Genomic DNA, 16,947 nt, shown 5'->3' with positions numbered 1-16,947 from the left:
TTTACTCGGCGTAACATCATCTTTCACATTATACAAAAAAATTGGGCTAACTTTACTGTTTTTTTTTTTTTTTTTTATTCAAGAACATGTATTTCTTCCTAAAAAATTGTATATGAAACACCGCTGTGCGAATACTGCGTGACATAAAATATTGCAACGGTTGCCAGTTTATTCTCTAGGGTCTCTCCACAATATATATATATATATATATATATATATATATATATATATATATATATATATATATATACAGGGAGTGCAGAATTATTAGGCAAATTAGTATTTTGACCACATCATCCTCTTTATGCATGTTATCTTACTCCAAGCTGTATAGGCTCGAAAGCCTACTACCAATTAAGCATATTAGGTGATGTGCATCTCTGTAATGAGAAGGGGTGTGGTCTAATGACATCAACACCCTATATCAGGTGTGCATAATTATTAGGCAACTTCCTTTCCTTGAGCAAAATGGGTCAAAAGAAGGACTTGACAGGCTCAGAAAAGTCAAAAATAGTGAGATATCTTGCAGAGGGATGCAGCACTCTTAAAATTGCAAAGCTTCTGAAGCGTGATCATCGAACAATCAAGCATTTCATTCAAAATAGTCAACAGGGTCGCAAGAAGCGTGTGGAAAAACCAAGGCGCAAAATAACAGCCCATGAACTGAGAAAAGTCAAGCGTGCAGCTGCCAAGATGCCACTTGCCACCAGTTTGGCCATATTTCAGAGCTGCAACATCACTGGAGTGCCCAAAAGCACAAGGTGTGCAATACTCAGAGACATGGCCAAGGTAAGAAAGGCTGAAAGACGACCACCACTGAACAAGACACACAAGCTGAAACGTCAAGACTGGGCCAAGAAATATCTCAAGACTGATTTTTCAAAGGTTTTATGGACTGATGAAATGAGAGTGAGTCTTGATGGGCCAGATGGATGGGCCCGTGGCTGGATTGGTAAAGGGCAGAGAGCTCCAGTCCGACTCAGACGCCAGCAAGTTGGAGGTGGAGTACTGGTTTGGGCTGGTATCATCAAAGATGAGCTTGTGGGGCCTTTTCGGGTTGAGGATGGAGTCAAGCTCAACTCCCAGTCCTACTGCCAGTTTCTGGAAGACACCTTCTTCAAGCAGTGGTACAGGAAGAAGTCTGCATCCTTCAAGAAAAACATGATTTTCATGCAGGACAATGCTCCATCACACGCGTCCAAGTACTCCACAGCGTGGCTGGCAAGAAAGGGTATAAAAGAAGAAAAGCTAATGACATGGCCTCCTTGTTCACCTGATCTGAACCCCATTGAGAACCTGTGGTCCATCATCAAATGTGAGATTTACAAGGAGGGAAAACAGTACACCTCTCTGAACAGTGTCTGGGAGGCTGTGGTTGCTGCTGCACGCATTGTTGATGGTGAACAGATCAAAACACTGACAGAATCCATGGATGGCAGGCTTTTGAGTGTCCTTGCAAAGAAAGGTGGCTATATTGGTCACTGATTTGTTTTTGTTTTGTTTTTGAATGTCAGAAATGTATATTTGTGAATGTTGAGATGTTATATTGGTTTCACTGGTAAAAATAAATAATTGAAATGGGTATACTGTATAATTGATTTTTGTTAAGTTGCCTAATAATTATGCACAGTAATAGTCACCTGCACACACAGATATCCCCCTAAAATAGCTAAAACTAAAAACAAACTAAAAACTACTTCCAAAAATAGTCAGCTTTGATATTAATGAGTTTTTTGGGTTCATTGAGAACATGGTTGTTGTTCAATAATAAAATTTATCCTCAAAAATACTAATTTGCCTAATAATTCTGCACTCCCTGTATATATATATATATATATATATATATATATATATATATATATATATATATATATGTGTGTGTTTGGAGGTTCTAAGTAATTTTCTAGCAAAAAATACTGATTTTAACTTGTAAGCAACATATGTCAGAAATGGGCTTAGGCTCCAAGGGGTTAAAAAGTCAATGTCCAATTCAACAGAATGATCCAATTGAACTTTGGTTTAGCGAGACAAAAAATGGCCTGGTTAAGTCAAATAGTTGTGGTGGAAAGAAATCAGTTGTAAGGGGTAGATCTATGGCGTTTTTTGGCAGCCTTAAGCCCCGGTTCACACTTATGCGATGCGGGAAGGCTGCGAATTTGCAGCCTGTTCCCGCATCGCAAACGCACCCCTGGCAGTTCACACTGCCATATGCGATACGCTGGGGGTGTCAATGTAATCTTAACGACACCCCCAGTTTGATCGCATATCGCAGTGCGATCTTGCAGTTCGCACAGGATCGGATCGCACAAGTGTGAACCGCTGTGCGATCCGATCCTGGTGCGGCTGCAAAAAAGGGTCCTGTGCGTCTTTGCTGCGGGTGCGGTGCGAATTTAGCCATACAAAGTGTATGGCTAAACTCGCACCGCACAGCCGATCGCATGTAATGAAGGAGAAGTGCGCTCCGACATTACATACGATCGCCGCAGCCGCATCAGTGTGAACCGGCACTCAATGTAAATGACTTGTAAGTGAAGGGTGAGAAAAATGCCATCTATTCACCCATGATAGATTTTGTTTTGCCACAACCAGTTTTTTTTGGGTCAACTGAAACCAAAGCTTGTGTGTGGTGAGATGAGGTTTCTATAGAGAGCGTATAATCAGACTGAATTTTAGATAGTTGGCTTTATTTAACTAAAAATCATGATAAAATTATGATATGATAAAAAAAATGTGAATTGTGTAATTTTGACAGATACATGCAGAAAATGAGTAATGTCAATCAGTGTGGCAAGGGGGCTTGTAAGGACGTACACAGGAAAGATATTAAAAGGAAACTCTGGCACTTGTAGTTCAACAGAGACAACAGAAAGGCCAATGGGAAATGGTGGAATATTTCACACATATATAAGACTGTTATGCAGCCTTTTAATTGGCTATCATTTTAGGCTAAAATCTTAGGCCCCTTTCACACATGCGGACTGTTCAGATCCGCCTGTCAGTTTTTCAGGCAGATCTGAATGGATGCCCCATGCATCTCTATGGGGCAATGGATGTCAGTGGAGGCATGTCCGCTGCCATCCGATCTGATCCTGTCCGTCAAAACATATTTTCCATCCATCCAGCGGATCGGTTTGGATGAAAATGGACAGGCGGTCTGTTCTCATCCGATTCCCCCATAGAGGGCAGCGGGGATCTGACAGCTCTGTCTCTGCACACAGAGCGGAGACAGACCTGTCATCCACTTGTTCAGCAGGGATCGGCGGATCGATCCCCGCTGAGTCCGCCGACGGAGTGGACAGGTGTGAAAGGGGCCTTACAAATTGTATTTATCCATGAATGGAAATATAGTAAATGTATTTTATGCTAATTAACTTGTAGTGATAGCACTTTACATATGGCTGCTTGTGCTCTAGATCCCGGTCTCCCTCAGTGAACAGGCCACTGAAGTTGCCATCGAGGTTGGCTTCCGCCACATTGATGGAGCGTACCTGTATCAGAATGAAAAAGAAGTGGGTCGGGCCATCCAGAAGAAGATTGCAGATGGTACTGTAAAAAGAGAAGATCTCTTCTACACTGGAAAGGTGAGGACATACTTCTGAGGCTTAGAGGGCTACACCAGGCTCCTGGGTCCAATGGCTGGTACATACCGTTTTTACATATGTTCTTACTATGTTTCTAGTGTTTTCTCTTTAAAGCTGAATATTCTTCTTAAGTTTTGCCTTCCCTGTTCTTTCTTTCCCCCACTATTAACACTCAAATTCAATTTCCATTTTCATGGCATACCTTATTTTAGATCAAGTGACATAATCATTGGGACTCTGCCCTTCTCTATGCAGTGCAGACAGATCATGGCTGGTGGGAGAGGCTGGCAGGGCGCTGTACATAGCTTGCTTAAATTATCACAGCACCCTGCCTCACTACTACTCCTCTCAGGAGCCCTCAGTCCCGATGCAATCAGTGGTCTGGCTCTTGGGAGGAGTAATGCCCAAATGTGATGCTGAGCCTCCATTACTGAAAAAGCTGAAATCCAATGAATGAAAAAGGTAGGACAGGGACACAGCCTGGGGAGTATGTGTGTATATTTACCCCTACACAGGTGTTTTACCTGCCTCCAAAAAAAAAACACCCAGGTGTGTTATTGCAGGGTTTTTTTTGGGTTCTTTCGAGGCAGGCATGACATCTGAACTTCTGTATAGGGGTATAGGGGTACACATATATAGGTGTGAAAGTAGCAGAACACTATACTTGCGCTAATGAAATAATTAACACCAATATGGCTCTGCTCCTATCACACCTATATATGTGTAAGTGTAAAATACATATAAGTGTGTGTGTATATATACCCCTATACAGAAGTTCAGATGTTTTGCCTGCCTCCAAAGACCCCAAAAAACGCCAGCTGCAAAAACACACCTGGGCGTTTTTTTTTGGCGCTGGCGTTTTTTTGGGTTCTTTGGAGGCAGGCAAAACATCTGAACTTCTGTATAGGGGTATATATGTACACACACACTTATATGTATTTTACACTTACACATATATAGGTGTTATAGGAGCAGAGCCATATTGGTGTTAATTATTTAATTAGCGCAAGTATAGTGTTCTGCTCCTTTCACACCTATATATGTGCAGGTGTATATATACATACATGGGTGTGTATATATACCCCCTATACACATGTTCAGATGTCATGCCTGACTTCAAACATGTCCTCAAAAAATCCCTATAAACGCCTGCAGCCAAAAAGCAAGCTGACCGGCGAGAAGCCATATCCGTGCTCTGAATGTGACATAAGAGAAACTATCTTTTCTCTATAGCGGTCACCCTGATATGGAAGGGTTTGGTCACCCTGCCATAGCAGTCAGTCAGTTCACCCTACACTACATTACGGTCACCCTGGCACTTAACACTTTCCCTACAGAAACTAATTTTTTGCATCTAACTAAAGTAAAAAAGAGCACTCTAACTACAATAGATATCCCTTTCCTCACACTAATAAATGGGATTGGTGCAGCGCTAACACAATTGAATCCACAGTCCATACAAATGTTCAAATGGATCAAATACAAAAGTGCAGTAAACAAAAGTTCATCAGAGAGTGCTCCAATAAAGAAGGGAAACTGTCCACCACTTCAAACTTGGAAAAAGCCCCGAGTGCAGGAACCGCCACCAAGATAATAAATGGCCTCTTACCAAATTGCAATGACCCCCATTACAAGGATCAAAGACAGCCTGTGTGATCAAATCAGTGCCCAGATCGACATGTATCGATTCCCAGTGTTCCCTCAGCAGCTCCGACCGGATGAAAGTCACGTGTTGATGAAACCGGTCGGAGGAGGAGCCTGCGGTTCGTCGTGCTGAGGCCAGCAAGGAGACACGGCGGCCATTTTATTGGTTGGAAACAAAGGTTCTGAGAGTATAGCTCCGAGACATGCTGTGATTTCTTCATGCAAACGTGAGTTGCCACTCTGCTTTTACTGAATAAACCTGTGAACGTACTTCACTATTGGAGTTGTCCCTCTTTTCCTTATGTTCACTTGTTCCGGTCGGAGCTGCTGAGGGAACACTGGGAATCGATACATGTCGATCTGGGCACTGATTTGATCACACAGGCTGTCTTTGATCCTTGTAATGGGGGTCATTGCAATTTGGTAAGAGGCCATTTATTATCTTGGTGGCGGTTCCTGCACTCGGGGCTTTTTCCAAGTTTGAAGTGGTGGACAGTTTCCCTTCTTTATTGGAGCACTCTCTGATGAACTTTTGTTTACTGCACTTTTGTATTTGATCCATTTGAACATTTGTATGGACTGTGGATTCAATTGTGTTAGCGCTGCACCAATCCCATTCTATATTGCTATTTAGATCTGGTATTTCTGATTCTAGATCAGGTGCTGGCTGCTTTCATTTGGTCTGTTGACTTTTTATTCATGTATGTTTTTATCTTTACATTTTAGCGCAGCAATATCCCCATTTTTATATTCACACTAATAAATGCTAAATGACACTTTTGAAGCAAAATTAACAGAACTGCTTCCACTCTCTTCCATGTCCCTGTATTACAATGCTAGGAATTTGCCGGGGCTATCTTATATACTGGGGGGCGTATTCACTAATGATTGGCCTGTGGACCCCCTAGTCACTCCAATCACATTCCTAGCATTCTCCTGCCCCCTCAATTGGCTTTTACTAATGGTTCTGGTCCAATCACGGGCTTTTAAAGTCCACTTCCTGACCCATTGCATTTTGGTCGGTTCTGGTTGCCGAATTCCGAACTTTTTCAGCAAAAAGTTCTAAATTCAGCCGAACCTCGAACAGCCAATGTTCGGGTCGAACCGATGGTCGACCCGATTTGTTCGATCATCCCTAATTTTGACACCTTTCTTCTGCAGCCCTAATCCACTTACAATCCATACAACCTTTTCACCGGTCTGCACCCTCAGGTCCATCGCCAGCGTAGTCCCTGGAACCACACCCTTCCCTTTCCCCCTCTTTTTCTTCCTTCTCTTTAATTCCCAGACATTTGCTGCTTACTTTCCCAACATTGTTTGGCTCCCTACTACTCCCCAAACTATAGCTGAGGCAGACCAAACAAGAGTCAGTTCTTTATCTTCTTTCATCTCCACTGTAGGGTTGAGCGAACACGGACTGTATTATTCGTGTTCGTACCGAATAATTGGATTTTTGTTACCCGAACACGGACCCGAAAACTTTACTGTATATTCGGGTAAAAATCCGTGTTCGGTCGTTTATTTCCGGGTTTTGCATGCTTTGGCGCGCTTTTCATGGCGGGCTTTCAACAGCCAATCAACAAGCGTTTAACTGGTGTGCCTAAGCCATCCCAGCCATGCCTACAAATGTATCAGTAGCTGTGATTGGCCGTCTGAAGCATGTGACCAAGTCTTTATAAGTTCGAGGCAGCGCCGCTGTGGCGTCATTCTGCTGTTTAGTTCAGGGAGAGAGCACACATCAACGTGCTGGCTGCTGATTAGGGACAGACAGGAAAAAAAAAACATTTGTGTCCGGATAGAATTGAGGGACAGGTCGGAGTGTGTTAGGCAGGGCGAGTTGTAGGCATTTTAGGGAGAGAGTCTGCTGATTTTTAGGGTCAGTGTGTTCTACAAACTACAATCGATATTGCTGTGTGGGGTGGGGTTTGTAGTGACCGATCTACGATCTTAGCAATCCTTTTAGGGACAGAGTCTGCTGATTTTTAGGGTCAGTGTGTTCTACAAACTACAATCGATATTGCTGTGTGGGGAGGGGTTTGCAGTGACCGATCTACGATCTTAGCAATCCTTTTAGGGACAGAGTCTGCTGATTTTTAGGGTCAGTGTGTTCTACAAACTACAATCGATATTGCTGTGTGGGGTGGGGTTTGCAGTGACCGATCTACGATCTTATCAATCCTTTTAGGGAGAGAGTCTGCTGATTTTTAGGGTCAGTGTGTTCTACAAACTACAATCGATATTGCTGTGTGGTGTGGGATAGGAGATAGGCAGGTGTCAGTGGTCCACATCCATTTTGCTGTGTGTGGGCTGCAGTGAACACAATCTTTTTGGGCTGCAGTAAACACAATCTTTTTGGGGTGCAGTGAACACAATCTTTTTGGGCTGCAGTGAACACAATCTTTTTGGGCTGCAGTAAACACAATCTTTTTGGGGTGCAGTGAACACAATCTTTTTGGGGTACAGTGAACACAATCTTTTTGGGGTGCTGGCTGCTGATTAGGGACAGACAGGAAAAAAAAAACATTTGTGTCCGGATAGAATTGAGGGACAGGTCGGAGTGTGTTAGGCAGGGCGAGTTGTAGGCATTTTAGGGAGAGAGTCTGCTGATTTTTAGGGTCAGTGTGTTCTACAAACAACAATCAATATTGCTGTGTGGGGTGGGGTTTGCAGTGACCGATCTATGATCTTATCAATACTTTTAGGGACAGAGTCTGCTGATTTTTAGGGTCAGACAGTGCGTTCTACAAACTACAATCGATATTGCTGTGTGGGGGGGGGGTTTGCAGTCACCCGATCTACGATCTTATCAATCCTTTTAGGGACAGAGTCTGCTGATTTTTAGGGTCAGACAGTGTGTTCTACAAACTACAATCGATATTGCTGTGTGGTGTGGGATAGGAGATAGGCGGGTGTCAGTGGTTCACATCCATTTTGCTGTGTGTGGGCTGCAGTGAACACAATCTTTTTGGGGTGCAGTGAACACAATCTTTTTGGGGTACAGTGAACACAATCTTTTTGGGGTGCAGTGAACGCAATCTTTTTGGGGTGCAGTGAACACAATCTTTTTGGGGTGCAGTGAACACAATCTTTTTTGCCCACTGAGGAGGAGGGAGAAAAGTATTTTTCTATCAGGCACTGTGTGCAGCATTTTTCCTTCAGCTGTGCTGTGCTGAGTGACTGATCATACACTGCTGTGTTCAGTTCACATGTGCTAATATTGAGTGGTTTCAGAAATCATACACTTTTTTTCTATTCCACTATTCAATATACAGCCTTGGGTTAAAAAAAATTAAATTGTGGCCTGCAGCAGAGCTGAATGATATTTGGGGTTTTTGGGGTTCATCTCATACTTCTGAAGATTTGAGGGTGCTGCCTGTTCCATACTCCTCCTACTCCTCATTCAGCCTTTTAGGGGTACAAACAATAGTAATTGGGGCCTAGTGTGGTTTTGTACGTGTGAGATACTTACAATTTTTTTGATCATATTTCCTTTTCCGCTATTCAATAAAAACCTTTGGGGATCAATTAAATTGCGGGATAGTTTGTGTTGGTACGTGTGAGATCCACCTTTCCAAGTTTTTGGGGTTCATCTCATACTTCTGTAGATTTGAGGGTGCTGCCTGTTCCATACTCCTCCTACTCCTCATCCAGCCTTTTAGGGGTACAAACAATAGTAATTGGGGCCTAGTGTGCTTCTGTACGTGTGAGATACATACACTTTTTTTGATCATATTTCCTATTCCGCTATTCAATAAAAACCTTTGGGGATCAATTAAATTGCGGGATAGTTTGTGTTGGTACGTGTGAGATCCACCTTTCCAAGTTTTTGGGGTTCATCTCATACTTCTGAAGATTTGAGGGTGCTGCCTGTTCCAAACTCCTCCTTCTCCTCATCCTGCCTTTAGGGGTACAAACAATAGTAATTGGGGCCTAGTGTGCTTCTGTACGTGTGAGATACATACACTTTTTTTGATCATATTTTCTATTCCGCTATTTAATCAAAACCTTTGGGTATAAACAATTAAATTGCGGGATAGTCTGTGTCGGTACGTGTGAGATACACCTTTCCAATTTTTGGGGCGCATCTCATACTGCCGAGGATTTGAGGGTGCTTCAGTCTGCCTCCTGCCTGTTCCTAACTCCTCCTACTCCTCATCCTGCCTTTAGAGTACAAAAAATTGTAATCGGGGCCTAGATTGTGTTTGTACGTGTGAGATACACCGTTTTGTAAAATTTGTCCTATTCCGCTATTCAATATACACCCTGTTTGAGTGTAAAAAATAAATCGGGGGATAGTCTGTATCGGTACATGTGAGATACACCTTTTTAAATTTGTTTGGCGCATCTCCTTCTACCGCTGAGGATTGCAGGGCGCTTCAGTTTGCCTCCTGTTCCCAACTCCTCCTACTCCTCTTCCTCATCCTGCCTTTAGGGTACCAAAAAATTGTAATCGGGGCCTAGTCTGTGTTTGTACGTGTGAGATACACCGTATTATAACATTTTTCCTATTCCGCTATTCAATATACACCCTTTTGGAGTGTAAGAAAATTAAATTACGGCATAGTCTGTATCGGTACGTGTGAGATACACCTTTTAAATTTGTTTGGCGCATCTCCTTCCACCGCCAAGGATTGCAGGGCGCTTCAGTTTGCCTCCTGTTCCCAACTCCTCCTACTCCTCTTCCTCATCCTCCCTTTAGGGTACAAAAAATTTTAATCGGGGCCTAGTCTGTGTTTGTACGTGTGAGATACACCGTTTTTTTATCCTTTTTCCTATTCCGCTATTCAATATACACCCTTTTGGGGTAAAAAACATTAAATTGCGGCATAGTTTGCATATTTGACTGTCAGATACACCCGTGCGATACTGTTGTTGTTTTGTTCCGCTATTCAATAAACACCTTTCTAGGGCAAGATCATAAATTACAGAAATATGAGGAGACCGTCAAATAGGGGCCGTGGCCTGGGTCGTGGTGCTGCTGGTAGAGCTCCTGTTGCAAGGAGAGGACGTGGTCGATCTGTGCCAGCTACACGCACAAGTGAAACACCTTCCTCAAGTGTTAGTAGGCGACAGAACCTGCATCAGTATTTGGTAGGGCATCATACGCCTCTAGAAGTGATGAGGCCAGAACACAGAGAGGCGATAGTAGATTGGTTTGCTGCTGACAGTGCCTCCAGTTCCTTCACATTGTCTCCCACCCAGTCTACTGCAGAAAGGTCAGAGTTGGCACCTGCAGCCGATGTCCAACCGTCTTTCACCTCATTCCCTTGCAAATCAGGCAAGCAGTCTGAGCCCCAAGCCATACAGCAGTCTCTTGTTCTTTTTGAGGACTCTGTCAGCAGGGTTTCCCAGGGCCATCCACCTAGCCCTGCCCCAGAAGTGGAAGAGATTGAGTGCAGCGATGCCCAACCACTTATTTCTCAAGATGAGTACATGCAAGGACCATCGCAGCATGTCTCCGATGATGACGAAACGCAGGTGCCAACTGCTGAGGCGTTCAGCATTGTGGAGACCGACAAGGAGGGCAGGGGTGAAGACTGGGTGGAAGATGATGTGGAGGATGATGAGGTCCTCGACCCCACATGGAATGAACGTCATGCAGGTGACCTGAGTAGTTTGGAGGAAGAGGCGGTGGTCGCACAGAGCCACGAGCACAGCAGAAGAGGGAGCAGGGTGCAGAAGCGGAGCGCCCGTGCCCTAGACACTACGCCTGCTACTGCCCAACACAGCAGTGTTAATTTTGGCAGCAAATTTCCATTTAGTTTTAGTCTTAGTCTTAGGACTAAAATGGCATTTTAGTTTTAGTCCTATTTTAGTCTTCTGCAAGTGTTTTAGTTTTAGTCGTATTTAGTCGTCTAAAACTACAGTATATTTTAGTCGACTAAAACGCCCTACATTTTAGTCGACTAAAACTCATTTTAGTCATCTATAATCAAATGGGTGTAGTTCAATTGTAATTTGTAATGCATTATTTAAGCATTTCTCTACAATTTCCAAACTCATTATATACTACTGCTGGTCCTGGAGTGAAAAATCGAATATGTTATTATTTATGCTTTGAGCATGCACCAGTGTTAATTTTTGGCAGCAAATTTCGATTTAGTTTTAGTTATAGTCTTTTGACAAAAATGCCATTTTAGTTTTAGTCGTATTTTAGTCTTAAGACTAAAATGCCATTTTAGTTTTAGTCGTATTTTAGTCATCTGAATTGTGTTAGTCGACGAAAACGTTTTAGTCGGTTTTAGTCGACGAAATTAACACTGCAACACAGCAAGGGAACGAGCGCACCAAAGTCAGCTCAAAGGAGTTCTCTAGCGTGGAAGTTCTTTAGAAAATGTGCTGATGACAGGACACGAGTGGTTTGCACCCTGTGCAATCAGAGCCTGAAGCGAGGCATAAACCTTCTCAACCTGAGCACAACCTGCATGATCAGGCATCTAAGTGCAAAGCACGAGCTGCAGTGGAGTAGACACCTTCAAAACCAAGAAACGTCTCTGGCTCATCCTGCTTCCTCTTCTGCTGCAGTCTCCGCCGCTCCAGCCACATCTGTAGTGATACCGGCACCTGCCACCCCGCAAACAGAGGATCTGTCAGCAACACCACCACCTGGGTCACCAACCATCTCCACAATGTCCCGTGGAAGCGTTCAGCTTTCCATCTCCCAAACACTTGAGAGGAAGAGGAAGTACCCCCCCTACCCACCCGCGATCCCTGGCCCTGAATGCCAGCATTTCAAAATTATTGGCCTTTGAAATGCTGTCATTCCGTCTGGTGGAGACGCACAGTTTTAAAAACCTTATGTCGGTGGCTGTCCCACAGTACGTCGTGCCCAGCCGCCACTACTTTTCCAGGCAAGCAATCCCTTCCCTGCACAACCAAGTGGGGGAAAAAATCAGGTGTGCACTGCGCAACGCCATCTCTGGCAAGGTCCACCTAACTACCGATACGTGGACCAGTAAGCACGGTCAGGGGCGTTATATCTCCCTAACGGCACACTGGGTAAATGCAGTGGCGGATGGGCCTGAGGCGGATAGCAATTTGGCGCATGTCCTTCCACCACCTAGGATTGCAGGGCGCTTCAGTTTGCCTCCTGTTCCTAACTCCTCCTACTCCGCTTTCTCATCCTCTACCGCCTCCTCATCCGGACAGCGTAACACCTTCACCACCAACTTCAGCACGGCCAGGGGTAAACGACAGCAGGCAGTTTTAAAACTTGTCTGTTTGGGGGACAAACCACACACCACGCAGGAGTTGTGGAGGAGCATGGAACAGCAGACAAATGAGTGGTTGCTGCCAGCGAGCCTCAAGCCCAGCCTGGTGGTGTGCGATAACGGGCGAAATCTCTTAGCAGCTCTGGGCCTAGCCGGTTTTACACACATCCCTTGCCTGGCGCATGTGCTGAATTTGGTGGTGCAGAGGTTCCTTAAAAACTACCCCGATATGTCAGAGCTGCTGCAGAAAGTGCGGGCCGTCTGTGCGCACTTTCGGCGTTCTCACCCTGCTGCTGCTCGCCTGTCAGCGCTGCAGCGTAACTTTGGCCTTCCCGCTCACCGCCTCATATGTGACGTGCCCACAAGGTGGAACTCCACCTTGCACATGCTGCAAAGACTGTGCGAGCAGCAGCAGGCCATAGTGGAGTTTCAGCTGCAGCACGCACGCGTGAGTCGCTCTGCGGAACAGCACCACTTCACCACCAATAACTGGGCCTCCATGCGAGACCTGTGTGCCTTGTTGCGCTGTTTTGAGTACTCCACCAACATGGCCAGTGCCGATGATGCCGTTCTCAGCTTAACTATCCCACTTCTATGCCTCCTTGAAAAAACAATTCGGGCGATGATGGAAGAGGATGTGGCACAGGATGAGGAGGAGGAGGAGGAGGATGAAGAGGTAACATTTCCAAGGCTTTCAGGGCAGTCATTCGCAAGGGGCTCCGAGGGTGGGTTCCTGCACACACAAACGCCAGGGACACAATTGTCCAGCAGGGGCACAGTTCTGGAGGATGAGGAGGAGGAGCTGGAGGAGGAGATGGAAGCATGTTCACAGAAGGGTGCCACCCAGGCCAGCTCATGGCCATCACTGGTGCGTGGCTGGGGGGATACAGAGGACACGGACAATACACCTCCCACAGAGGACAGCCTTTCGTCGCCTCTGGGCAGCCTGGCACACATGAGCGATTACATGCTGCAGTGTCTCCACAACGACCGCCGAGTTGCCCACATTCTAACTTGTGCTGATTACTGGGTGGCCACGCTGCTGGATTCCCGTTACAAGGACAACGTACCGTCCTTAATTCACTGACTGGAGCGCGATCGCAAGATGCGCGAGTACAAGCGCACGCTGGTAGACGCCATGCTGCTGGCATTCCCACCTGACAGCGGGGCCACAGTGGAAGCACAAGGCAGAGGAGGAGGAGGAGGAGGAGGAAGAGGTCGCCAACGCAACCAGGGCACCGCCAGCACCTCAGAAGGCAGGGTTAGCATGGCTGAAATGTGGAAAAGCTTTGTCAGCACGCCACAACAAACAGCAGCACCAGCAGCTCATATGGAACGTCTTAGCAGGAGGCAGCATTTCACCAACATGGTGGAGCAGTATGTGTGCACACGCTTAGACGTACTGAATGAGGGGTCTGCCCCCTTCAACTTCTGGGTCTCTAAGTTGGGCACATGGCCTGAGCTTGCCCTTTACGCCTTGGAGGTGCTGGCGTGCCCTGCAGCCAGTGTATTATCTGAACGGGTATTTAGCATGGCTGGGGGCGTTATCACAGACAAGCGCAGCCGCCTGTCCAGAGACAATGTGGACAAGCTCACGTTCATTAAAATGAACCAGGCATGGATCCCACGGGACTTTTCCGTACCTTGTGCAGAATAGCGATGGATACCGACCTTACCCAGCCATTGTTCCATTTTTGCTCTTTCTCACTCTTTTGGGGTGTACCCTCATTTAAAATTTGTGAAAAGAAGCAGTGTTGGCTACCTCGTCCTCCTCAGGGCCAGATTAACGTAGGGGCTATTGGAGCTGCAGCTCCAGGCCCCTACCTTTTATATAGGCCCCAGGTTGGCCATATTCACTGTTACCGCTCTTCTGTCACTTGTAAACACAGAAGTCTGGCTTCTATGCTCGCTTCCCCAGGCAGCTCCCTCAGAACCTCCCCACACAGCACGAAGGCCGGACAAGGAGGGACAGTTGCCGATGCATGGATGTGTTTATGGGCTTCAGAGACAGCATCCCATGTGGAATTAGGCATGCATGGCTGCACCCTTCCTCCTCTGGGTGCATGCCAAGGCACGGCCCTTAAGGCCCTTCAAAATCCTCAGCACCAAGCCCATGATGCTCTTAATCCGGCCCTGGTCCTCCTCCACCGCCGCTTTCACATACACCGTCCATAGGTGTGCGCAGCCTATTGCATTAGGGTGTGCACCCCAAAGTTTAAATACACATGCATGTGTTTGCCTACATGTACATGGCCCCGATACATTACTCTCCCTGCTGGCAAAGTGAAATAGAGCAGAGCAGGTCCGAGGGAGATCTTTCCCATCTCCTCACTGGCAAACAGAGCGATAATGCTATGTGCCCTAGGTGATTAGGGTGTGCCCAGGCACATCCGGCACACCCTGTGCGCACGCCTATGACACCGCCACATCCACCACCACCTCAACCTCCCTCCTACTCCATATGGGCCTCGTCCTTCAGAGATGAAGAACATTGCTTTATTTTTCTGTTTTTTTTTTTTTGTTGTTTTAAGTTATTTCCCTATCCACATTTGTTTGCAGAGCACTTGCCATGCTCTTAACTAAGTTTTGCTGCCATTTGCAGCACTCTAGACCTTTCCATTGGTGTTTTAGAGCCATTTTTGTGCCTGAAAGTTCGGGTCCCCATTGACTTCAATGGGGTTCGGTGTCCGGGAAAAGTTCGGCAAAAGTCCGGGACACGGACCCGGACTTTTTTTTAAAGTTCGGCCGAACCCGCCGAACACGAACATCCAGGTGTCCGCTCAACTCTACTCCACTGTCCTTAAAAAATGTCTGATGTCATCGTCCACCAAATCTATATGAACCTTTAAAGAGGAAGTAAAGCTTTCTCTGTAACTTGTACCTATAGGTAAGCCTTATCATAGGCTTACCTATAGGTACTGTAAATATCTCCTAAACATGCAGCATTTAGGAGATATTTACTTTACATGCAGCCTCTGACATCACTGGTGCATGCGCTCTGAAGGAAAGGCCGCCCATGCCATTCCTTTAGAGCCCTGTGCCCGTGAATGGCGGCTCCTTGCGCATGCACAGGAGTGACATCAGTCACGGCTCTGGCCAATTCTGGAAGGAAGACGGGTGAACATGTTGGCTGTGTCAGCGGTGAGCGGGCGCCGCTGTGGGGGCTTCGTTTTAAGGTAAGTATTTCATATTGAGCTGGTATGCAATGCATATTAGCTCATTATGTCTTTTTGTCTTTCAGCTTTTTATTTTTTAATTTTTTTTTTTTTTTTTTGAGGTTTACAACCTCTTTATGTGCTTATCCCCCTCTAAGAGGTTCATACTGTATGTAGGTCCATATTGCAAACTACAAATGACATCATGATTGTAACTACCAGCGATGTTATGTATACCAAAACATTATGTTCCTAGGGAACATGTATGGATATTGGTAGCTTCCGTGGTCTAGAGGTAGTGGGCGAGAGAACACATAGACTTCCGGTGGCCACGGCATTATTTATGTGGTTGCCATAGAAGCATCTTTAGAATCTATATAGGGGCTCGGCAGAGTGGCTCCTCTACCTACTGAGTAAGCCCAATGAGAGGACGTCTAGGAGGGAGGAGCCTGTGATGTCACGCTGCCCCCGCCGCTGATGTTTGGAGTGGTAAACCAGCGGATATGATTTATACAAGTGGTTTGTACGTTTCCCTTTTGTAAGTGGATTTTAGTGGGGGCTTTTAATAAAGTGGTAAACAGGAAAGCACTATGTATCTGCCTTTTTGTTACATGTGGTCCATTTGTGGATTGTGAGCATAAGAGAGAGAGTGTGCCAAATTCCAGGAGAAAGGAGCGGCGACCACTCCAGGGGATTTGAAAGAGTTAAGATGATGAGCCTGTTTCGTGTTTGAGGTGCACAGGTTGGTTGGAGCACAATGTTCCTGAATTGAAATGACTCATATTTGTTTAAGAATATTTTGAGAGACTGAAGTTTTTTAATATTATTTGGATAGGATCAATGTAATTTGTCACATAATGAGTTAGTTGTCTAAAGTTTTCTTTAAGTCTAAACTTAAATAATCCATATTGCAAACTGTATAGCTCAAACCTTACTCTTCCTGCACGGATACTATTTTGTATTTTTCATGTGTACAACTTTGTACGAGATGGCATGTTCTATATTTGATACAAAAGTTTGAACAAGGAAAAATGGTAGAAGCAATACTACCTTTTAGCCCAGTTTTACCCTTTAGCCCAGTTTTATGGGGATGTTCTATAACCTTTGCTAACATTACTTAATTTCCCCTTCCAACCTCCCTGAGGTGATGAATAAGGTGGCCCCTCCTTTACTGGCGAACTCTAGCTGTCAAGATGTTTTTTGGATTCAAATTGACAAACACATGTGGTTGGATTAAGTGGTTTATTCCTCGAGGGGAAATTTAAAAATTCAGATTTTACTGTTTCTAATAACAGAGTACATCTAAAGCCAATGTATTATTACTTGGTTAGATATCTGGACCGAGACAGGAGAGTC

At 45.3% G+C, this 16,947-nt stretch overlaps 1 protein-coding gene across 1 annotated transcript in view; it reads left to right on the top strand.

Annotated features, from left to right (window-relative positions):
• LOC309553532 (aldo-keto reductase family 1 member C1-like) overlaps nucleotides 1-16,947 on the top strand; it is a 147,392-nt gene that overhangs the window by 39,790 nt on the left and 90,655 nt on the right. The window contains exon 2 of the mRNA XM_082254779.1: nucleotides 3,414-3,581. Within this exon, the coding sequence (XP_082110905.1) occupies nucleotides 3,414-3,581 (168 nt within the window). The remainder of the gene's footprint in view (nucleotides 1-3,413; nucleotides 3,582-16,947) is intronic.

This window comes from Pelophylax lessonae, assembly GCF_965119305.1.
Source record: "Pelophylax lessonae genome assembly, chromosome: 4".
In the NCBI taxonomy this organism is placed as follows: Eukaryota; Metazoa; Chordata; class Amphibia; order Anura; family Ranidae; genus Pelophylax; species Pelophylax lessonae.
The sequence above is the reverse complement of the archived record's forward strand: the minus strand, read 5'-3'. Positions and strand labels throughout refer to the sequence as shown.